This window comes from Myotis lucifugus, unplaced genomic scaffold (assembly GCF_000147115.1).
Source record: "Myotis lucifugus unplaced genomic scaffold, Myoluc2.0 scaffold_70, whole genome shotgun sequence".
In the NCBI taxonomy this organism is placed as follows: Eukaryota; Metazoa; Chordata; class Mammalia; order Chiroptera; family Vespertilionidae; genus Myotis; species Myotis lucifugus.
The window spans coordinates 2,980,471-3,004,704 of record NW_005871118.1 but is presented as its reverse complement, the minus strand read 5'-3'; the positions used below and the strand labels follow the sequence as shown (position 1 = coordinate 3,004,704).

General features: G+C 41.6%; 1 protein-coding gene across 4 annotated transcripts in view; it reads left to right on the top strand.

Annotated features, from left to right (window-relative positions):
* KCNAB1 (potassium voltage-gated channel subfamily A member regulatory beta subunit 1) overlaps positions 1-24,234 on the top strand; it is a 309,666-nt gene that overhangs the window by 99,479 nt on the left and 185,953 nt on the right. For 2 of the 4 annotated variants that reach the window (XM_006090325.3, XM_023755166.1), the window contains exon 1: positions 12,526-12,798. The exons of the other annotated variants lie outside the window; for them this stretch is intronic. In XM_006090325.3, the coding sequence (XP_006090387.1) occupies positions 12,581-12,798 (218 nt within the window). In that variant the 5' untranslated portion in view covers positions 12,526-12,580. Of the gene's footprint in view, positions 1-12,525; positions 12,799-24,234 lie in introns of those variants that run through there. 4 annotated transcript variants of the gene reach the window in all.

Here is a 24,234-nt window from a genome sequence, read left to right as displayed (position 1 = left end):
GAGTCATCCTCTGATAGAGGCAAGGAGACATTATAATCTGATAAAGTGAGGCCCCTTAAACCCAGAATTGGCTATTGGGGGACATGGAAGGTTCGTCCTGGAAAATCAACCTGGGAGGTCTGAGGTCAAAAGTGACAGCATAAGACCCTCAGATCACTGGGAGCCTTCCACATCCTGCAAATGTCCATCCACGGTCAGAAAAGGAGTTTTCATTGACTGTCCTCATCTGGTTCTAAACCCTCTAGTTCTGCTAAGGGCACGAAGAAGCCTATAACTTGCTGTTGAAGGTAACTCATTCATTTTCCAGACAGGAGCTTTGGGTAAACATTTAGCTAATTCAAAGTTCCAACTCCCCATCAGAGCTGATCTTTAGGCCATTCTCCAGGTTTTGTTGCTCTCCTCTGAGTTGACCCTTGCCCACCTGGTGCCTGTGTGTCCCAAAGCTGTCTCCCCTGGTCCTTGGGGGCATTCTGCTGCACCCAGTATCTTTGATTGCAAACCTTGCACTGCCTTGTATCCAGCTCTGCTCTCTGTGACTCCGGTGTGCTCTGGAAGCCCTGGCAGTCATTGGCTGCTTTATCGCCTCATTCCACAATGTGGGTGACTCCATGGACATCTAAATAAAACAAATAGGAGGTAGGGTGAATGCAGAATAATGGGGAAAAATTACAATTATTAAAGATATCTCAGAAATTTCAGCATAGTGATTATATTTCTATATAGCAGATTTCCACCCGCTTCTGTCATTATCCAAGAGTTTGGTAGAAATTAATTTATTCAGTCAACAGGAATTAATAAAGCACCCTCTGCATGTGATAGATTGAGACATATCCGTTTCTTCTAAGGAGCTCAGCTGGCATTAATTTGGCTAACCCTGGACGTACATAGGTTCTCTTCTGTTTAGTAGAGGGCAGTTCTAGGGAGGGTCAACCAGGCTTAGGTTGATAGAGTTCATAGTCGTTATTACCAAAAATTCCTTTACTATTTCATGTTTAATTGTTGCTACTCTTAGTGAGCCAGACTCCCCAGCAGGAATCCATATCAAATCTATGGAGAAACAAATAAACAGTGATTTGATTTGCCAAATTCTTCTTTATATCAGTCAGTAAAGCTTAATGGTCACATCCTGGATAATATGCTCTTGATACTTGTTTGTTAAAAAGCGAGCTGAGTAGGCTCAGTGATATTTATCCCACAGTACTGGGTGCTGTGAAATAAAAGCAGGAAAGTCATTGGTCTTCTCTTTATGATAAGTACACGTACAGGCTCCTCATTGCTTTAAGCATCACTTCTATTTTTCTGAGTACCATTTTTTTGTTTCATAATACAAAAATAATATGTATTCACAGCAGAAAATCATATACTATCAAAGTAAAGGAAATAAAAATTACCCAGGGTTCCACCATCCACAGGAAACTACAGACAATATTTGGGCATATTAAATATACCCAGTGTATTTGCTATATTTCTTTGTGTCTCTGCAGAGAGAGATAACTTTTGCTTCTGTCAAAACAGGCTCATACTATACATATTATTTTGTGAACTGCTTGTTCAGCTCACAGTGCAATGTGGGCTGAAACCATCAAAGATGATTTCCCCATCATCTTTCTACTATAACTGGCAGTAAGAAGTATCATTTTTCCATCAACAGGTTTTACCTAATGGCCAGCTGATTCTAGCAGTCTCCAACTGTCTTCCTGCATTGAATCTCTTACACCTCCAGGCCATCCTATTGGCTTCCAAATGGATCTTCCAAAAATATTGCTTACATTCCTCACTCCAGACCAGAATCCTTGATGAACTTTCTTCCTTCAAACACCCCCCTCCCCCACCCCCTAGCCCAACTGTCCAAAGGAGGGGAGTCTTTACCTAGACTTTTATTCCAGGCTGCACACAACAGATTCCAGTTGATTTCTGTATATTTATTTTGCATCATTTGTTAGCTACACTCTCTTTCAAATAAGGTTCCATCTAAAGTGTTTTGCTCATTATTTCCCAATAGGCCTCTCAACCTCCCTGACTTGTCTAAAGCTGCTTCCTTTGCTGGTGTCTCCTCCTTCCCCTGTTCTCTTTCCTTGCCCGGGTTCTTCTCTATCCCTAATGCTCAGATCTTTTCTGATGCCACCATAGTTTCTCCACCTTCCCCAACCCCACAGTGAGCTCTCCCTCTTTCTCTATATTGTGTATCAGCTATACCACTTGTCCTGACATTTAGAGTAGGCAACTAGTTATCAGTGAAGGTCTGCACCATTCCCAGCCAGGAAGAAAACCCTTTTAGAAGGGGCTGAGTTTTCTGTCTCTTTGCCTCATTAGGGTATAGAACTTGTCAACTCAACAATGAAAAATGCAGATTGATGTGGTGATCAATGAATGGTGAAAACAAATAATTGAGTTAAGAATATATAATATACAAAAATGATAAGACAAATGAACAAATGCAAAATGATAGGATGTGGCAACTGTTTCATACTTTGAAAAGTATTCAATTGCATAAGACAACAACAGCAACATCAACAACAACCACTAAATTATGCACAGAAAATGAAAAATATGAAAACCAAGAAGATATTGACAACAATGTTAAACATTGAAAGTCTGGGTCAGTGAATACTTGACATATTTTTTTGGGTCTTGCTTCCATGTATCCTGTTTCTTACTAGATAAATTTGTGATAAGTTTATAATAGGAAAAATAACTTTAAAAAGTATTTTATTTTATTTTACTTCTAAGAGTAATACGTGTGCGTTATAAAAAAAACTTTAGACAATACAGTACTTCACAGGGCATAAGGTGAGAGCTTGATCCTTGTATCTTCCAAATGAGTTTTGCTTTAAAGGAGATGAAAGCCTGAGGGGTCTCCTACATTAACTTTCTGTGATGTGCCAAAGGAAAGGAATTAAGTGAGAAGAAATCTCATAGGATCTTAGATATGCTCTTTTTATAACACCTTTCCTTTGAAAATGAATGGAATAAAGAGAGAATACATCTTTTAGAAAAATATGTTAGATATTATGAGGTAAAGTGACATGTGTAATATAGTTTCTCTTACCCTAAGATGACCAATAAATTTGAACTCAAATAAGTAAATATTAAAATAGTTTTGGGAAGATCTTTAGTTGCTTTATTTTTCTCAACCTGATCAGGCAAGGGTGACTTTATGCAGAAAGCAATTCCGAAGTCTGATTCATTTCTCAGTTTTTCAAGGGTGAAGATGAAGGCTTATGAAACTCCACCTGTAGATTACTTATTTGAGATCCCAATTAATTTAGATGCTTAACAAAGGCAGATTTTTCTCTGCCTCCTTTCCCTCAGTAATGATATAATGTTATAGAATACGTTGACACAATGCCCAGTACATAGTGGGTGCTCAAAAATCTTTCTTTCCTTCCTTCCCTCCTTCCCTTTTTTCCTTCCCTCCTACCACAATATTTTAGTTGGCATGAAATAAGAGCTTATAATATACTATCTTAGAAATCATCTTAGTTCATCAATCCCTTGAAGCACATTTTTTTTCCTTTGCTGAAATTGTGACATAATTCCTAGTTGCTGCTGGCTCATGCATCACAACTTTCAGAGGGGGTGTCAACAGCTTGGAAAACATCCCAGAGACATTAGTAGAGCTTTTTTTTTTTTCAAAGCTGCAATACCAACACAAAAAAATGATGGTGTGGACATTGATGACTCTTAGTAAAATATCCAGAAGCTTCAACTTCTAAATGGGAACACACTTGGGGAATACTTTAGCCAATTTATTCCCCTTATATTTTCCTTTTTAAATATGTACAAGAGTGAAAATTGGGACTGAAAAGTCTACCTAAGTCTAAAAAGACTCAATAATTTTTAAATAAAAAGTTTAAGGTAGAAAAAAGTATTGTGTCATAATTAATTGGCCACAATTTTTTATTTTGGTGGTATACAAAATATTGATATGTCTTATGGCTTATGGAATCTTAAATTGGATGAAATATAATATTTCTAATTATCTTGGAAAACAAATTCTCTGTGATAATAGTTATTTAGAAAAATCTTTTGTCTGAAGACATGGCAAATGTTTCTGACCAGCTTTTTCCATTAGAAGCAGCAGCAGAAATTATATTAATGGCTAATAATTTAGGAAGAACTAATAACATTTATAAAAAATACACAGCCCACATGTCCCTGTTTTCTCCCAGCTTTATAACCAGGTTCCTGACAAGTTTATGAGAAATTACCAACCATGAAGAGGCCTGAACAAAATAATGAATTGTGAATTTCCTACTTTCCACACTATAGCACTATGAAACTTTCCCTTGAATCTATAAAACGATGCACAATATTGGAGATCTTGCTGATACATCTGATTTGTCAGAAGTTTTGAATTAAGAATGTATTTATCAGTGGCTGTGGATATATTTCCACTGTTAACTGAAAAGCTTAACTATCCTTTAATTATGTTTTGGTTTTTGAACATGTGACTGATCCTGTTAGAATCCTTATATTGGCTTAATCTCAGAGTATCCAGGTAAGGATTCTCTGGTGACACTTTTCTTCCAGGGAAGCAGAAGAGTAGACATCTGGAAGTTTCTTTCATTCAGTAGAGCCTTGAGTATTTCCAATTTGGCCTCTCAATTTTACTTTCTCTGTTATTCCAAACCTATGTTCATGCACATCTAAACCCATGCTAATTTTCATAACTGATTCAATTTGTTAGAGTATAATCAATTGTTCTCCAAACCTACATGTTAAGAATTTCTGATAAATAGCAAGCTCCCACCCTCATAATTCCTCTTCTAATAGCAAATAATAGGCACACAAACTGGCTTGCCATCTGTACACTTGCATGTTTAAAATTCTTTGGATATTAGCAGATCTTTTCTGTGTTGAATGAATCCAATTTTTCCTGACTGCATAATTGAATGTTTCCTGGCCCTGGCTGGCTGTGGCTTCCAATGGAAATAAACCATAAATTCTAAGTAGACTCAGCAAAAAGCATTTACTTGTAAGAAACTGAATCAATAAAAATTTTTCCAGCCAAAACCGGTTTGGCTCAGTGGATAGAGCGTCGGCCTGCGGACTGAAAGGTCCCAGGTTCGATTCTGGTCGAGGGCATGTGCCTGGGTTGCGGGCACATCCCCAGTAGGAGATGTGCAGGAGGCAGCTGATCAATGTTTCTCTCTCATCGATGTTTCTAACTCTCTATCTCTCTCCCTTCCTCTCTGTAAAAAATCAATAAAATAGATTTAAAAAAATTTCCAGGTAATAGGAAAACATTTTTTTCTTGAGTAATGGGAATAAAGTATTATGAAGTATTTAAAAGGTTGGTAAAAGGCATACTCAAAAAGCTACCAAGAATAAATGATTTAATTGTTCTGAAATTTTTAGACTTTTAATATTGAATTTTCCCCCTCACTCATAATAAGAATATGATTTTTCTTAAATGATATTAATGAAATGACACTATTTAAAGCCCTTCTCACAAGGAAATTCTTGCAGTGAGGAGCAGCATGTGCAGTGTTAAGAAGGCAGGCTACCCCCAGGGAAATCCCAGATTTGCAGCTTCCTGACTGTGTCACCTTGGACAACTTATTTACTTCTCTGTGTTACATGTTTTCTAAACTATAGAATGGTGTTGCTAACATAGCACCTCCCCATGGGGTTTTATGAAGAGTAAATGAGTTAATACATGTGAAGTGTTCTTAAGAGTTCCCAGGCTATAGGAAGTGCTGTGTAAGGGTTACTGTTATTAGTAATTGCTGAAGTCTCCTGGTGTGCTTGTTTGAGAGATTAAAGAGGTCCCAATAGCCCCATATTTAATAAATTGAGTTGGATACTTAACAGTTATTAAGTGCCTTCTATGAGCCAAGCACTATTTCATGCAATTCCCACTATTATCTAGAGAGGTATGTTCTTTTTTAAAAAAAAAATTATTATCTTTATTGATTATGGTATTACATCCTGGTATGTGTCTTTATCCCTCCATTGCCCCCCACCCCGCTCATGCCCTCACCCACCTGGTGTCGGTGTTCATTGGTTATGCTTATATGCACGCATGTAAGTCATTTGGTTGATCTCTCCCCCTTAACCCCACCCTCCCCTACCTTCCTTCTGAGGTTTGACGGTCTGATCAATGCTTCTCTATCTCTGGATCTGTTTTTGTTCATCAGTTTATGTTGTTCATTATAATCCACAAATGAGTAAGAGCATGTGATATTTATCTTTCTCTGGCTGACTTATTTCGCTTAGCATAATGCTCTCCAGGTCCATCCATGCTGTTGTAAATGGTAGGAGTTCCTTCCTTTTTACAGCAGGGTAGTATTCCATTGTATAGAGGTACCACAGGTTTTTAATCCACTCATCTGCTGATGGGCACTTAGGCTGTTTCCAGATCTTAGCTACTGTAAATTGTGCTGCTATGAACATAGGAGTGCATATATCCTTTCTGATTGGTGTTTCTCGTTTTTTGGAATATATTCCTAGAAGTGGGATCACTGGGTCAAATGGGAGTTCCATTTTTAGTTTTTTGAGGAAACTCCATACTGTTCTCCACAGTGGCTGCACCAGTCTGCATTCCCACCTGCAGTGCACGAGGGTTCCTTTTTCTCCACATCCTCGCCAGTACTTGTCATTTGTTGATTTGTTGATAGCCATTCTGACAGGTGTGAGATGGTACCTCACTGTTGTTTTGATTTGCATCTCTCGGATAATTAGTGACTTTGAGCATGTTTTCATATGTCTCTTGGCCTTCCTTATGTCCTCTTTTGAAAAGTATCTATTTAGGTCCATTTCCCATTTTTTAATTGGGTTATCTTCCTTTTGTTAAGTTGTATGAGTTCCCTGTAAATGTTGGAGATTGAACCCTATCGGAGATAACATTGGCAGATATGTTCTCCCATGCAGTAGGCTTTTCTTATTTTGTTGATGGTTTCTTTTGCTGTGCAGAAGCTTTTTATTTTAATGTAGTCCCATTCGTTTATTTTCTCTTTAGTTTCCATTGCCCTAGGACAGTGATGGCGAACCTATGACACGCATGTCAGAGGTGACACGCGAACTCATTTTTTTGGTTGATTTTTCTTTGTTAAATGGCATTTAAATATATAAAATAAATATCAAAAATATAAGTCTTTGTTTTACTATGGTTGCAAATATAAAAAAATTTCTATATGTGACACAGCACCAGAGTTAAGTTAGGGTTTTTCAAAATGCTGACACGCCGAGCTCAAAAGGTTCGCCATCACTGCCCTAGGAGCTGTATCAGTGAAGATATTGCTTCGGCATATGTCTGAGATTTTGCTGCCTGTGTATTCCTCTAGTGAACTTACAGAAAGAGAGATTTAAAAAAAACAATCCCATTTACCATCGCACCAAAAAAATTAAGATGCCTAGGAATAAATTTAACTAAGGAGGTAAAAGACCTGTATTCAGAAAACTACAGGAAACTGAAAAAAGAGATAGAGGAAGACATAAACAGATGGAAGAACATAAGGTGTTCATGGATTGGTAGAAGCAACATCATTAAAGTGTCCATACTACCCAAAGCAATCTATAGATTCAATGCACTCCCCATTAAAATACCAACGGCATATTTCACAGACCTAGAGAGAACTCTCCAAAAATTTATCTGGAATAAAAAAAGACCCCGAATAGCTGCAGCAATCCTGAGAAAGAAGAACAAAGTAGGAGGGATCTCAATACCAGATATCAAGCTGTATTACAAAGCCACTGTTCTCAAAACTGCCTGGTACTGGCACAATAATAGACATATAGACCAATGGAATAGAATAAAGAACCCAGAAATCAACCCAAACTACTATGCTCAGTTAATATATGACAAAGGAGGCAAGAACATTCAATGGAGTCAAGACAGTCTCTTCAATAAATGGTGCTGGGAAAACTGGACAGATACATGCAAAAAAATGAAACTAGATCACCAACTTACACCATACACAAAAATAAACTCAAAATGGATAAAGGACTTAAATGTAAGACGGGAAACCATAAAAATACTAGAGGAATCCACAGGCAGCAGAGAGGTATGTTCTTGCACCATTTTTCCTCAGAGGATGCTGAGGTGCAGGGAGGTTGAGAATACTGCTCAGTGGCTCATGGGAGGGAAGGGGAGAACAGAGTTGGGATTCACATCAGCACCAACTGAACCCATACCCCAGAGCCCTTCCACGTTACCATGAAGACTCCATGATGAGAAGGAGAAGACTGGGTGCAAGTTAAGTAGGCTGTGGTCTGTTCCTTACCAGCTCTGTCACCATGACCCAATGATGACCCTTTGGCATTATTTCCAAAGAATTCCAAATGTCAGGTAATAAATAGAGACCAGCTCAGACCACGATGGAATTGCAGAGTTAGTGGTAATGAGGCTTTATGTAATCCTGTACTCCACATCTCTCTGAAAAAGCACTTCATGGGATCTGTAGAACAAGAGAGGGTCTTGGAAATAAAAATTTCCAAGTGATAGAGAAGGGGCAGAGAGAACTATAACAACACCCGAGGTCACAGAGAAAGTGGCATCTCTGGGTTGGGAACCCAGGCCTTCGGCTGCTGTTGCAGGCCTCTCTCCACAGCGTTTTTCTCCCTCTGTATGTGTCTTTGTCCTAATATCCTCTTCTTATATGGATGCCAGTAATGTAGGATTAGGGCCCACCCTAATGACCTCATTTTACCTAAATTACCTTTTTAAAGATCCAGTCTTCAATACAGTCACATTCTGAGATACTTACTGGGGGTCAGGACTTCAACATATGGATCGGGGAGGACCCATAACAATATATCTGTTTCTATCTATATATCTATATCTATGTCTACATCCATGTCTCTATCTATGTATATATACAAATTATCATTTGTGGGGCTTATTTGAACCTGAAATAGTAACAGTGAGAACTCCTCCAAATCCTATTGTATGACAGTGAAAGCATACATATTCCAAATCCAATTTCCCCAGCTTAATTAGCATGTGGCCCGTTAGCACAAACCTATTAGGAATGAGCATTCTCACAGTCAACTATTATCTAATTTCCAGGCTCCTGAGACCTACTGCTCCATTAATGTTGGAAGGGTGAGCACAGCTGGGGTAAGTCACCATGCTGCTGGCTGGCTGTCAGAAAGCCCATGTGGAGTCAGATCTGAAAAGGTGCACTGTGGGCAGCAAGAAAGGGGCTTGTGCTGCGAGCATTCCTTGGGCCTCCGTTACTGGACTCTCTCTGAGACACATACTAGAAACTGGAATGAACACCTGTCTCTACACAAGAGGTGCAGACGTGAATGTGGGACAGTTACTCCTTTTAAGTGTTCAGGCTAGAAAGGGCAGACTTTTGTGTGAAACTAGAAAGGGCAGACTTTTCTTTCTTCCTTTCTTTTTTTGAAAGGAATGTTTATCCAAGAATTTGGCATATTCCCACACTCTTCCCTCCTTCCTTCCCCCCCCCCCCATCTCTCTTGCTCAATTATTTATTGAGTGAGGGCCTGCTGTGCACGAGGCACTCTGCTAGGTCCTGTGGGAGATGAAGAGATGACTCAGTGGGGCTCTGCCATGCATGTTTTAATTCTGATAACCTGTTCCCTGTTCTGCTTTTGGTTATGTGTCCCGGCCTTGCTCTGCTAATTCTTGGCAAACCTAAAAGCCACTTCGGTGAACAGCATCAAAGCTTCTGAACCCTTGACATTCCCCTCCTCCCTGTAGAACTGACAGCACCTCCTGTCCCCCAGCCACTGGCTCCTGACCCCTCTGGCCCTGTGATGATCACTGTGCTCATCTTGCCTCCCAGGCTGCTTTATTTTGTCCTTTTTATGAGCTGTTCCTTCTGATTCCTCCCACTTCTTCCTCCTCTCACTGTGACTCTTTTCCTGATCCACACTGATCATTTCCAATGAGCCAGCTTAGTGTGAAAGAAGAAAGGATCGCCCTAACTGGTTTGGCTCAATGGATAGAGCATTGGCCTGCGGACTCAAGGGTCCCAGGTTCGATTCCGGTCAAGGGCATGTACGTTGGTTATGGGCACATCCCCAGTAGGGAGTGTGCAGGAGGCAGCTGATCGACGTTTCTCTCTCATTGATGTTTCTAACTCTCTATCCCTCTCTCTTCCTCTCTGTAAAAAATCAATTAAAAAAATATATATATATATAAAGAAGAAAGGATCTAGTGATCTGCTTCCTCTTTGCCCACTGTTACTTATTCTAGGGAACAAAGATACTGCTTGAAGAACTCCTTCCTTAGAGTTGAGGGTAAAAACCAGGCCTCCTAGGTTCATTTGTTCCTTGCTAAAGCCCTCACCCCATCCTAAAGTTACTTCCCAGCCACTGAATATGGGGCAGTATGTTAATTTTTTTTCAAGTAAGAGTGGGAAGGGCATGGAGTGTAAAGAATGAGATTTCACAATGAGATTAAACCTTATGTGCAGGTTATAAAATGTTAAAATTCATACCTGAAATAGAATTCAAAGTAGGCACAGGTTCTACTTGAAAATTTAATTCTTACAACTTAATTTGGCTGGGAAGAACTTGATGTTTTTTTATCATATAGACACCGCCAGAGCGTGTGTTCTCCCTACGCTGCCAACCCCTGGGAGACAGCCTCCCTCCTCCCCTGCTAATCAAATTCATGCCCCCGGCAAAGTCCTACCCCTCTCTGAGGGCTGCCTGGGCATCCATGAACTCCCTGAGGTCCAGCCTCTGTAAGTCATCTTTGCACCTCAGTTACAAAGTCAGATACTTAGTAGGTTCTCAATAGAAGTGTGGGAAATCAAGAAATGAGACTTTCTCCCCTGCTAAACCCCAGGGTGTTTAGTGTCTGCACAACTCATTCAAAAACTCACGTGCCTCCCACATTGTTAATGAGCCCCTTTGAGAGGTCAAGGGGGGAAAAGGGAGACATATATAATACTTTAAACAATAAAGAATTTAAATTTAAAAAATAAAGATGGAATGCTTTGTCCTTTCCACCCAGATTGCCAGTTCCTTGGGGAGAAGGGCAGTGTTTCATTTTTCTCTCCGTATTCCTCTTCACTGCCTAGTGCAGGGATGACTCACAAATATTGTCGATTTGAACCCTGTTCCTTGTTGCTTGACAGCAGTGTCTGTTGGGAACCATGCTTCGAAAACCGATTTTGCAGAAGCCACAATTTTGTTGTAAATACATCTATACAAGGAGTCTGGCTTCCAAGCACTTTGAATGGAGAGATAAGTGGTTATGGGCCCGTTGGTGCTCAGTTTGATGCAACCGCATTTATCGAGCAGTTGCTCTGCACCTGACACTGCCCCAGGCGATGCTCCTGCCTCCCATCTCGCTCCTCACCCCTGATCTGGGGACAGTGCTTGTCCAGCTGGCCATAGATGACCAGGGGGTAGTGCACATGCTTCCAGACACCAGGCCTGGACCCTGCTGGGTGGTCATGGGGACCTGCTGCTTGCCCAGTGCAGGCCCCTTCGGGGTGATGCCAGGTTGCTGCCTCCTCCCCCATCCTTGGCCCTCCCTTAGGAGCCAGAATAAATTTTGCAGCGAGTTCCATGACTTGACTCCAAAAAGTCTGCACTGTGGCTTTTCAGGAAACTTCAAACTTATCTGCTTAAGAAATAATGCAAAGGGGAAATGAATGCTGGCAAGGCTAAGAGGGATTTCCGGCTGTGTCTTCCCAAGCCAGCCAGCCGGTCAGAGTATTCCCGTGTTAATTCACTGGCATGATCTTGGCGGCAGCACCCCCCCTCCGCCCCCCACTCTGCCTTCCCCCAGTTCCAACTGCTGTGCTGCAGCAGGATTTGGGTTGAATCTGGGCAGAGTCCCCCTTCCCCCCCTTTTAGGAGCAGCCCTCGGGATTCTGTTACCGCACGAGCCTGTGAAAGTGATCCTCGCCTTCCCTTGCACACAAAGGCAGGAGCTCTTTAAGGGAGCTGCCTGCTCCTCCGCACAGCTGCAAGCCAGGGCTCCTGTGGGCTCAGCCACCCAAGCTTTGGCCCGAACATGAGTGGGGAGGGGTCTTGAGGAGCCCCCAGGACATCCCGGAGCGGGGCAGGGAGGGAGCAGGCAGTCTGCGCGGATGGAGACCACCGGTCCCCGGGGATCGGATTAGGATTAGCCGCTGCTCGGGATGCTCAGCGCGCCGCTTGAGCATCCTGCCTGTGGTCCAGAGGGTGCGGGCAGCGCGCGCTGCGGAATGCCTGCGTGGATTTGACCCAGCGCCCAGAGGCGAGCCCGCATTCGGACACGGCGGATGGGCTTCCGGCCGGGCTGCGCGCAGGCAGCACGAACGCTCAGCTCCAGGCGGCTGCGAAAGCCTCCGGGCTGCATGGATTTGGCTGTTTCAGCAGCGGAGATTCCTACCCGGGAGGATCGGAGAGCTCGATCCGCGCTCCAGCTGTGACAACTTCGGGGCTGGCTGCTGACTTCTGTGGGGTCCGGGCTCTGTCGTGCCCTGCAGTCGCTCCTGCCGCTCCCCGCCCCGAAGTCTGCCGCCAGGACTCCCCTGATCGCATCCCCAGCAAGGGGGCCAAGGAGGGGTTAAAAGACGAGCAGAAACCCTCCCAACTACTCAACCTCTCGTGACTGCCTGGGTTCGGGGGTTCTGAGAGGGACCGTGCGCTGCCCGGGGAAGCGATGCAAGTCTCCATAGCCTGCACAGAGCACAATCTGAAGAGCCGGAATGGTGAGGACCGACTTCTGAGCAAGCAGAGCTCCAACGCCCCCAATGTGAACGCAGCCCGGGCCAAGTTCCGCACGGTCGCTATCATCGCGCGCAGCCTGGGGACCTTCACCCCTCAGCATCACATTTCTCTCAAAGAGTCCACCGCCAAGCAGACTGGCATGAAATATAGGTATGGATGTAAGCTTTCCTCTCCCCCGGGTTGCCGGGGTCTGTACAGGTGCAGTGGACACAGTTCATCAGGTTTGCAAAGTGACTGACTTATTGGTGGGTCATTAATTTAGAATTCTCAGGTGTCCCTGATATAGCTCCTTAGGAGGGTAGGAAACCCACATTGTGGTGTGTGTGCATAGGATTTGAAAACATGCAGCCCATTTTGTATATTCTGAAGTGTTAGGTACACCTTGGGAGCTGTATGCAATCTAGTCTGCAGGGAGTAACACAACTGCTGGGAACTGGTTTTGAGATCAGGGTAGCTTTTCAGCAGCATGTGGTTGTCCTAGTTTAGGGTACAGACTGTAGTTTCTGTGATTATACGATTAAAAATAGTTTCCCATCTAGTACTCGTTCTTATCTATCTCTTGAAAGATCACGGTAACAAATGCTACGCAAGCTTTTGAGGAAGTTTTGTTGCAAATTAGATTGAAGACTGACATTTAAATCTAAATTTAAGTAAAATGTAGACGCTGTTGTGAAGTATGGAGAAAAAGTCAGTTGTTGTAATACTACTAGTTTCCTCATAAATTTTTAAGGTCACTCTTCCTCTGTAGTTTTCCGTAGTTGAAAATCCTCATGGTGATAGTTGATGCTCTCTTAAATAGGGAATGACTTACATTTGAGAAGTAGAAAATTGCATTATTCAGTTATATGTCTCCTGCCTCTGCTTTGCACTGAAGTTTCCTGACTTTATTGCTCTTAAACTACTATGTTTCTAATATCAAAGAATGTTTGCAAACGTTGAGGAGAAAAGCTACTGAAGCATGTTCCAAAGGCTTTGGTTACCCTAACATGCAGATAGGATTTTGTCAATGATTTACATTTAACTGTCCAGCCTCTCTCTTAGGAACCAGGTTTTAGGATAGCAGGAATGCAATGCAATTAAAATAGTGCACACCCAAGATTGTTTCCCAGGTGGGATTTTTGAAATAAGCATTTAAACCAATTTCTATAAAACTTGTCCTTGAAAAAGTTTCTTTGCAGAGTAACAGGAAAGCTTCTTATTGCAAAAGACTTCAGGCACTGTTGTTTTGATATATTTTTGAGGCATTAAGGAAGCAAGCTGTGAGTGGGGGTAAGGGTCAGGGCACTATAAACTATGGCTAAAACCGGACCTCAGCATAATGCAAGCAGCCTGACTCCAGGCAGCTCCGCATGTGTCAGCAGTGTGAGCATCTCTGCTTACCTGATATTCCATGATGGAGAGTGGGGCCCCACAGTGCCAGTCTGCTAACTGAGACTGCAGTCTTGAGTGCACTGGCACTCTCTATTGCTGCTTCTGTGGCACACACCCAACCCCTGCCCCGTGGACACAGCGCTTCTCTGCATCCGATTCAGCAGCTGAGATGAAGATGGGCTGCTTGCTGCTTTCCTCTGCAGGGCCCCTAGGCACGGGACACTCAGGGTTAAGGCAGATCAGAGAGGTGATTTGAATTGTGGTCTCCAGCATGTTAGCCGCACCACGAGCTTCCTTTTTGTAAACCAGAAGAAACAAAACTCCTTCCTTTCTGGTGGCAGAATTTCCTAGTTGCTTGGGTATCACTGTATTGGAAGAGATTGGTCTTATGATGGCTTTCAGACACAGGAGATTTCTATTAAGGGTTTTCTGGTAATAGTTACTCAGCTCAGATGGGATGATAATTGCCTCTCTTTACCAAAAGGTGTGCAAGTAAGATTCACGTGGGCATCTCTCATTACTGGTAACTAAAACCTGCTCTTTTTGGACAAAAAGGTAGCCACCTGTGGTCAGTGTACTCTGAATTTACTGGTAATATGCTATTTGTTGTTTATGGTGACTGGATAAGATACCTAGTCTCCACTCTCCCTCTTATTCTGAACCTTTCTATCTATGATAGGCAGGTGGTTTTGTGTGTGAGTATGACTTAACCCCTCTCTTTTTCAAATTCTACTCAGAGTGACCTTAGGGGGAAAAATAATGAGATTATGCCAAATGTACACTAAGATTTTCTTAGTGTTGGAGAGACAGAGGTGAGAGGAGAAAGAGGCTAACTATACACTTTAAAAACAATGAAAGGAATTGCTTTATTAGCCCAGTTATCTTTTTTTGAAAATGATGTCACTAAAATATAATATCCATGTGTAGACTATTGATTGATGATAACAAATAGCAAAACATAAAATATAATGCCATAGAGTTGGGGAGGGAATTGGCTTACGTAAGTGATCAGGAAAATGTCTGAAGGAACTAGAATGGAAAGTCACTGTCTAATTGTGTTTATAATAATACTTTTATCCTTGTCCTGGCCGGGTGACTCAGTTGGTTGGAGTGTCATCCCGTACACCAAAAGGTCTAAGGTTCGATTCCTGATCAGGGCACATACCCAGGATGCAAGTTCGATTCTCTTTTGGGGCACATACGAAGGAAACTGATCAATGTCTCTCTCTCTCTCTCTCTCTCTAAACATATCCTTGGGTGAGGATTAAATAACAATAATAATATTCTTATCCTTGAAAATTATTTCATTAGGCATAGCTTAATAGGGATCCAAAAACCCTGGAAGATAAAGATTATTATCTTTTTGTGTATTTTTTGAGGAGAGGGTTCATAGCTTTCATCAGAATTTGAAAAGTGTCTACCACTCAAAAATTATCAAAAAGCAGTGTTATAGAGTAAAGAGATATTCATTTCGTCAACAAATATTTACTGTGCACCTATTATGCACCAGGAACCTTACTGAACTGGGTGCACAAAGGTATGGAAACCAGGCAAGGTTTGGGGCTTACACTCAGGTTGGGAAAACAAACAAACAAACAAACAAACAATAATCTATTGTAAGACATTCCCATGAAGGATATGTTTTGGAGGGTGATAGTCATGCCTGGGCCAACTTAGTTTATCCGTTTTGAGGCTACCATCTCTGCTTTAGTTTCAGGACTATGACTGCATCTGGGGCACAGGTAATTGTGTCCATCTCTGCCACCTGTTTTGCCACCCCAGGGACTTCTTTTAGGTACCAATCATGCTGTAAGGTGCTGTCTGGCCATTGAGGACTTATCTATAACCCTGATAAATAAATAGACTGCCTTCTGCTCATATAATGCATTATGATTTTTAAAGCCCAACTCATATCATAGTCTGTGATTACCATTCATTAATCAAGAACTCATGAACTTGGATTTTAGAAATAATATACACTTGTGTGAAGCATCTGAATTCTGCAAGAATAAAGTGCTCAAATCCACTATTAGACCCACACTACCACTGCGCAAGAATCTTGCATAAAATTAGCTATTGTTTCAAGGCTAAGGATGGAAAAATAATCCACGAGAACAATTTGCTACTCAATGATACTGTCAGCCCAAAGAACAAGATTCCACGTAATGTTTATCCTGGGGACTGTCCTATATGTAAATAACAGAACTATTTATTACATTACTTAGAGTATTTACACTTGTGCTTTGTTAATGTGTTTGTATTTCTTTATGTTAATTTTGTGTGTTTTTAATCTCAGACTTCATTAGACCATGCTAGAGTTTGATGTACAATCTGCAACCATATGTGATAGATGTAGATACACACATGAGCCTTTCATCCTAAGAAAGCCAAATCACTCAGAACTGAAGTTAAGCCAGATTGGTTTGGTTATTTTTGCTTGTTTGGTTGTTGGTATCATTTTTATAAGTCTTTAGAATGATTCAGCTACTAGATTTCACATCGTCTCAGTGCTTTTGTCATTCAGAATTGAGCACATTTGTACTGATGAGCTATCTCCAATTCTATCATTGTTACTTTAGCTGTAGAGCAATTTGAATATTGATGGATGCAATTTCATTGAGAAAAATTTTCTCTGTAACACATACATTCACATCAATATAGTCTTGTGCTGTATAGTTACATAAGACATGTTAAAATTCTTAAGAGGATTCTTTACCAGAAATATTGCCTGAGCAATAATCTGAATTCCACTAAAAAACTTCTTTTTCCAGTTTTTTAGGTCAATCACATTACCACTTCTGTCATTTAAAAGTTTTTAAAATAATTATAGATTCATAGGAATTCTCTCTCTCTCTCTCTCTCTCTCTCACACACACACACACACACACACGGAATTTCCTTGTACCTTTAATCCAGTTTATTTTCTAGTGGTCATATCTTATATAACTACAGTACAACACCAAAACTAGTAAATTGACATTGGTACACTCCACAGAATTTATTCATTTTATACCAGTTACATATATACTGATGTGTGTGTGTTTATATGTCTACAGTTTCATCACCTGTGGAAGTTGTGTAACTATCACCACCATGAAGAAGCAGAATTGTTCCATTATCACAAGGCTCCCTCAAACTACCCTTTTATAGCCACAGCCACATACTCCTCCCCAATCCCTAATCTTTGGCAACCACTAATTCGTGATCCATCTCTACAGTTTTGTTGTTTCAAAAACCTTATATAAATGGAATCATACCGTTTTTTAATATTTGGGAATTGGCTTTTTCTCCCACTTAGCATAACCCCTTTGAGACCCATCCAAATTGTTGTGTGTATCAATAATTCATGTCTTTTCATTGCTAAGTAGTCTTCTGTGGTGTGGATGTTCCACAGTGTTTTTTAACCATTCATCCACTGAGGGACAATCAGGTTGGTGTCATTGTTCCTTTTAGGATGCATTAGAAACCATGAGATTATAACATTATTTCCAAGTCACTTAGTAGCTCAAAATATAACATTCAAACTACTTATCAGGCACCTGAGGTCCTTCATGGTCTGATTTCCATCATGCTTTCCCATTGCTATTCTTTGTTTTCTCATTTTACCTCCAACTTCATGCTTGAGGTAAGGACTGCTCATAGTACCCTGAACCTTCTTGTGTTTTTTTTTTTGGTCTCTGTATCATTTTTCACACCGATCCTTCTGTCCTGGAATGCTCCTACCCCTCTTGACAAGTCAGGCAAACTCCCATGCATCCTCCAAGACCCAACTCTAGCATAATCTTCTATGTGAAATCCTTGGCTCCCTCCCATATTGCATTACTCTTTACTGCCTTCACTGCATTTGGTTCTTACTTCTGTTATTGAAACGATTGATTGCATGGTGCTGGTATTATATATCTGCATCTGTGTCTTCCCCATCAGTCTGTGAGCAGCATGAGGTCTGGATTTTATTCACCTCTGTAACCTGGCACCTAGCACATAATAGTTACTTGGAAAATGACTGCACATGTGGGACACTCTGCTAAGTGCTGCAGATACAGAGAATGAGAGTCCTTTCTGGAATATTTACAGTTTAGTCTGACTAGTTCTCTACACAAAGGGCTGCCTATGTTAAGAGATACAAAAAATAAATCTTGCAGTAGTTTGAGGAGACCTCATTCACCAGGGCTGCCATAGTCAGGGAGAGGTTTCATGAAAAAGGTGAGTAGTGGAGCTTGGTATTGAGGAAGGAGAAATACCAAGATGAGCAGTGAGGAGGAGGACAACAGCTTTCATCAGGGGAAACAGCATGTCCCAAAGACTGCATGGAGTGGTGAGAAGTCATGGAATAGGGTGGAGGGTTTGTGCGGGCAAGTAGTGAGAGAGCATATTGTAGAGTTAAAGAGGGATTAGGTGATGGTGCCTTGGAGGTCAGGGTAAGTAAGTTAGACAGGAGGTAAACATCAGCAATGGTGGAACCTCTATAGGTTTTTGATCAGGGTGTCTGGTTACACAATTCTGTCAAGAGAGGCTTAAACTGGCAGTTGCTCACAAAAGGAAATTCATGGTCTCACTTCCCACTCCATATTTTACATTTGAAATAAGAGAATTTATGTTGAATTCTGTAGCACTCGCTATTTTTCTATGTAGAATCAAGACCACCTAGAAAAGACACAGAGCAGGTGCCTTCCCCATGCCATTCCTACCCCAGCCCCTTTATTAAAGCACAGGTGTCATCCACTGTTCTTTACCTCCTACGAATGGTGGGCAGACTTTGAGTCAAAGCAATTGAAGTGAGATCAGTCTTGCCAGCCCATTACGTAAAAGGCACCGTGCCCATTACGTAAAAGGCACCGTGTGTGTGTGTGTGTGTGTGTGTGTGTGTGTGTGTGTGTGCGCCTCCGTATAGGGAAAAGTGGGAGGAAATAGGTGGGCTGAAGTGGAAGAGGAGAAGAGCCAGCTCTGTGGCTGTGTTTCAAATAGAAATATTTGATTTTAGTCCAGAGAAGAGAGCAGCTTGGTTACTTAAAATGCCATTTATTTTTTTCCTCTTTTTTGGTAAAGAGTACAGTTGTCATTCCCACTGACTCCCATCATGGGTGTGGGCTTTCCTCTCTTCCTCAAAGCAAAATGCTGAGAATGGGGAGGAACCTTCCTGAAAATTAGTTGCTGACTCAATCTCATGGAGTTTATTCCACCTCTGCAAAGCACCAGTCAGAAGTCTGGCATCCATGGGATGGTGAGAAAATGGTAGGAGGGAGGGAGCCTCCTGGAAGTTGTTAGGCAAAAGCAGTTCCAGGTCCATGGCTGTGTGTGTGTGTGTGTGTGTGTGTGTGTACATGTGCAAGGGAAGGCATCCATCCAGTGTTTCCAGAAGCAGCGCATCTTCTAGCTGCAATCTTTAACTGGGTTGCTTCAGATAGAGTCCTTGATCCCAAATCTACCTAATAACCCCCTTTAGAAGTGCCCTCATGTTAATAGGTATCCTTCTTAAAAATGTTCTGAAAACATTCCAACTTGAGGTAATTTGAGAAATGTTCTGAGAGGAGAAGAAAACAGCATTAGATTCAAAAGGAAAATCAGATGAATAAATTTGACTGATTTTTCAAATTCATTTTATCAAATTCATTGTCTATTATTAGTCTAATAATTGATGAATAGTATGAGGTTTGAGTGCAGTGAATCTGATTAAAATATATGACTCTTGGTTTCCTTGAGTATTACTCAAAACTCCTTTTGGGAGAGGAAACCCCTTTGTGAAAAGAATTGAATTCACAAGCATCAATTCATACTTTTCCTACAAGAATGCCACAGTCATTATGATAGTTATAGACATAAAAAAAGGGTTCGATGTTGCAAATTAATCATGTTGTGTGCTTAATAAACATCACTGTCACCAGTTTTCCACTCTTCTCAGTATTAGGAAATAGAGCGATAGAGACTGAGGAATTTAAGGCAAAAGTCTTCAAAATTCCCATTTCAGTATTGAGAATGATTGACTAATCCTGTGCGATCTCTAGTAATGAATGCGTGAGCAGCAGCGTCCCCAGGGAGGGGACTTCAGGTGCCATCTAGTTCAGTCACCTTGGTTTACAGAGAACGGCCAGTTCCTTGGCCAGAGCTACTCAGGGAACAGATGGGAAGGTCAATGCCAAGCTCAGGTCTCCTGACATCATGAGTAGGATTCGTGCACACCTTTAGTTTCTACGTTGCAACTTCTTGGTTATGCCCCATGTTTTTAACACAGGAGAGAAGCAAGTGCATTAATGCTTCTAGAAGGGACAATTCCCTCCGACACATATGCACAGTTTGCAGTTTAGCTTTTATCTCTAGAAGCAGCAAAGCCATGCTGTGCACCGAGAGAGCCAGATCAGCTTTTTTCACCGCCTGCAGAGCTGTGAGGACCCCAAAGTATCCCCACGATAGCCTTTGACTTGTACATTTTCTGAAGCTGGCCATAAATTAGTTTCCAGGTGACAGTATGCTTAGCATCACCATTGGTAAAGAACTGGTTTCTCAGAAAGAGCTCTAGGAAACCATGGGCACAGTGATCGGACGGTGCAACGTGTCAGTCATGTCAGTGTTGGATCAGAAATGCTCAAATGGGCATTCAGCACCGAGCATGCTTTACTCTCCTTCATGCTTTCAGAGGTTACTTGGAAACCTTGCTCCTGGGACTCAGAATCAAAGTCCATTTAAAAATCCTCCTTGCAGGTTGATTTTCAGTTACTCAGATTGGAAACCAAAACAGAAGCCCAGCCGTGATTTTTCTTTTTCCCTTAGAATCGACAGCGAGGGAGGTCTCTGGGAGCTCTTGCACGGGCCATCTGGTGCAGCCCTCGTGAGAAATCTGCACAGTTTTTCCAATTTACACTGTGCAGCAAGTACTTGTAAAGGCCCCTGAAGAAATATTGTGTAATCTCCTTTCACAGCAGTCATGAAAAAATTTGGCTCTTCTTTCTAAGAATCAGAATCATTCATTAAGCTCTGAAATGCTCAGAGGAAGCAATAAGGTGAGGGTGCTTAGATGGCTCGTCTGTTGTCTGGATCCTAACAGTTTAGAAAGTGGAAATAGAAGATTGAGGGGCAAGAAAGCAAGGGCACCGCAGTGGGGCAAGGGGGAGGGGCACTCAGTGGCATGTGGAGGACTCCCCACCCCTGGGACACCAGGGAGGGGACGCCTTCCCATTCTGATTCCAGCACCCACTCACCTGGCCTGACTGTTCTGCTGCTGAACCATCCAAGAGTGAAAAAAAGCATTTCCCGAAGTCAAAGTCCTTCTTGCAATTGACTCAGCTCATTCCGAGCTGTATGAAAAGCTTCTGGGTCTGTCCTTGATTGAAATAGAAAATGAGCAGCTATAATTTCCTGCCTTGTAAGGCTTCTGGTACTTGAAAACCATTACCACGACAGCCTCCTAATTCCAGGATGGTTCTCATCCTTTTCCTCCTGGATTTCGTTTTCCGACTCCCAGTTGTAATTATGGCTGGCGTTTAAACCCTCTACAGCATGACTACATCGCCTTGAAGTCCTCCAGAGCTGGACACAGTTCGAAGTAAAAGTCTAGACTTTTTAATACAGAATAGCAAGATCGCCTAATAATAGAAGCAAACTCTATCTCCTTGTTTGCATTTCGTGGTCATGCTTACTGTATTTGGAGAAAAATCCTTTTAATATTTTGAGGCAATCTTTGAAAAATTTGCTGTGAAACATTTTTTTTAAAAAAGATTCTAACCTATTTGCTAGAATTGTGGAGGATGGCTGTGCTGATACACAGTAATTCTTGTAGGATCGTCAGCTCTAAATATCATAATGGTGATAACTGATGTCTCTTGAGTTGAAGAAGCATGAAAAGGTCAACTTTAATCTACAAGTTTCAGTGCTGGTTGAGTATCCACATAAAAACTAACAAGGTATAGTACAATTAATTTGACTTTTTATGGACTCTTATAGAGAAGTGTTTTTCAATCTAGCAGGTTTAAATGTAAAGGCAAGTGCGCATGGCTAGTCTTATTAACAAGAGAAGTTTTCTGCATTTGTAATTACCACCTTCCAGGAGAGCATCCCAGAAGGGACTCAGTTGCAGTGTTCTTCATGATGAGTTTGTATGTACTGGAAGGCCCATTTGGTTTAAAAGAGCTCTTATGTAAGAAAAGCAAGCTTTCCCCTGAAGAACATATGCTAATAAAATACCCTCTTTCCCATTTCTTTGAAATTAGTTTCCACTTTAAACTTGGTTTTTATGCCACTGGGTTTTGTTGGTAGTGTCTTTGGCCTGAGAGCAGAGCAGCAAGCTTATTATAAAAATCAATCATGTAAATAATACGACTTTAATGAATGTGCCTTCTCTCTCTCTCAACTCAAGAACCAGCAACGCATTCCCTTGAGGCATTTGATGAACATAAACCTCTTTGACTGGCCATTACTCTGTTTCCTACCTCTTCACGCATGAGCGCTTCCGTATCATCTTGTATGTACTGAAAAGGCTGAAAATCCAGAAGTCTTAGTCCAATTCCAGAGGGTGTTCATCTTGGCTATAGGATTAGTTTTAATGAAGAGAAAATAAATGAAGTGTAAAGGGACTCAAACAGAAAGTGGGTGTTGGGAAATTCATGGCCTCACTTCTCACTCAATAGTGGCTTATCTTTTGTTTCCAAGGAAGAAGGTTAAGGTTTCAATTTCCCTCAAATATAATTTCTCCAAAAGGTCTAGACTTTTCAATAGAGAATAGCAAGTTTCATGAATTAGGATATGAACAACTCAGGAGGCCTGGATCTCAGTCCAGAAAAGCACAGGATCATTCCTAACCACAAAAACCAGCGCACACGTGCCTGGGGACTCCAGCCTCCACCAGATGTTTCCTGCGGGCTTTAGCAGGACCTTCTGTGGTCCTATTTCAAAACAAGAGGTGATTTAAAAGGGGTCTAGCAAGAATCCTTAGTTTCCTATCCTGCAACAAACTGCCATGAAATTAGTGCCTTAAAACAACACAAATGCATTCTCTTACAGTTCTGGAGTCTGAAGCCTAAAATCAAGGTATCGGCAGGGCCGTGTTCTCCCTGAAGGCTGCAGGGTAGGAATTAATTTCCCTCCCTTTTCCCAGTTCCAGAGGCCACTTACATTCCTTAGCTCCTGGCTCCTTTATCCACCTTCAAAGTGCATCTCTTCAACTTCTGATTTGGTCTTCCCCTCTTTCTCTCAGTTTGATACCCTGGTCTTCCCTTGACAAAGCCTGTTGTGATAGCGCTGGGCCCAATGGGTAATCCAGGATGACCTCTCCATCTTGAAACCTTTAACTTAATCACCACTGCAATGTCCCGTTCACTATGTAAGGTAATATTATTGACAAATTCCACGAATTAGGACATGAACAACTTTCAGGGGCTATTATACAGGCTACCCAACATATCATGCAAATATGTGGCAAATGAGAGGAGAGAGTGAAAGGAACCCTAAAGTATAAAACATTACATCCTCATCACTTTCTCTAGCATCCAAGACTTATTCAGGTGAGGTGAGACAGCTAAAGTAATAATGAGGTCCTTGAAAAGGCAGGGCACTGGGATTTCAGAATAAAAATTCCCTTTTCCTGTGTGTAGCTTCAGTGTGAAGAGTTTAAACAGTTTTATCTTGGCCTTGGCAACTACTACAAGGCGGCTACGTATCGCCTGAATCTGCTCTGCTCCTTAGCTCCCCTCAATGCAGCACTTACTAGAAACACCCCTTTTTCCTTTTCCTGTTTTCCTTTCAAGACCAAAGAACAAATGAGAAGGTTTTACATTAGTAGAAAAATCAATAGGTAACCATAAAGATCAGCTGTAATTAAAATTCCGGTGGGTCAACAAGTTATACCCACCTCCACATTTCAGGACGATGACCAGTGAGACATGGACTCCCCCTCCTTCCCAGCACCTGGGATGGTGGGAGCCGCAGCAGCAGCCCACTTTTCATCCTGATGGGGTGCATATGTGAGGCTCTTTGCAAATCTCATAATAGAATTTTACCTTTCCGCCTAGTTCCTACTGTCCCTGCCTCATAGCAGTTGTCATGGCAGTATTGTGGGGGAGGAAAGAAGGTGTTTTTTGCAAGGATGTAAAAACTTTTTCCTGAACTCTTTGTTAAATATTATTCACTTGAAGCCATTAGGTTGGCTAGTCATTTTATTTTCATCACAAAAGGCTTTTATTCTTAGTCATAAAATCTGTACATATTCTGACACAGATTTTCAAATGT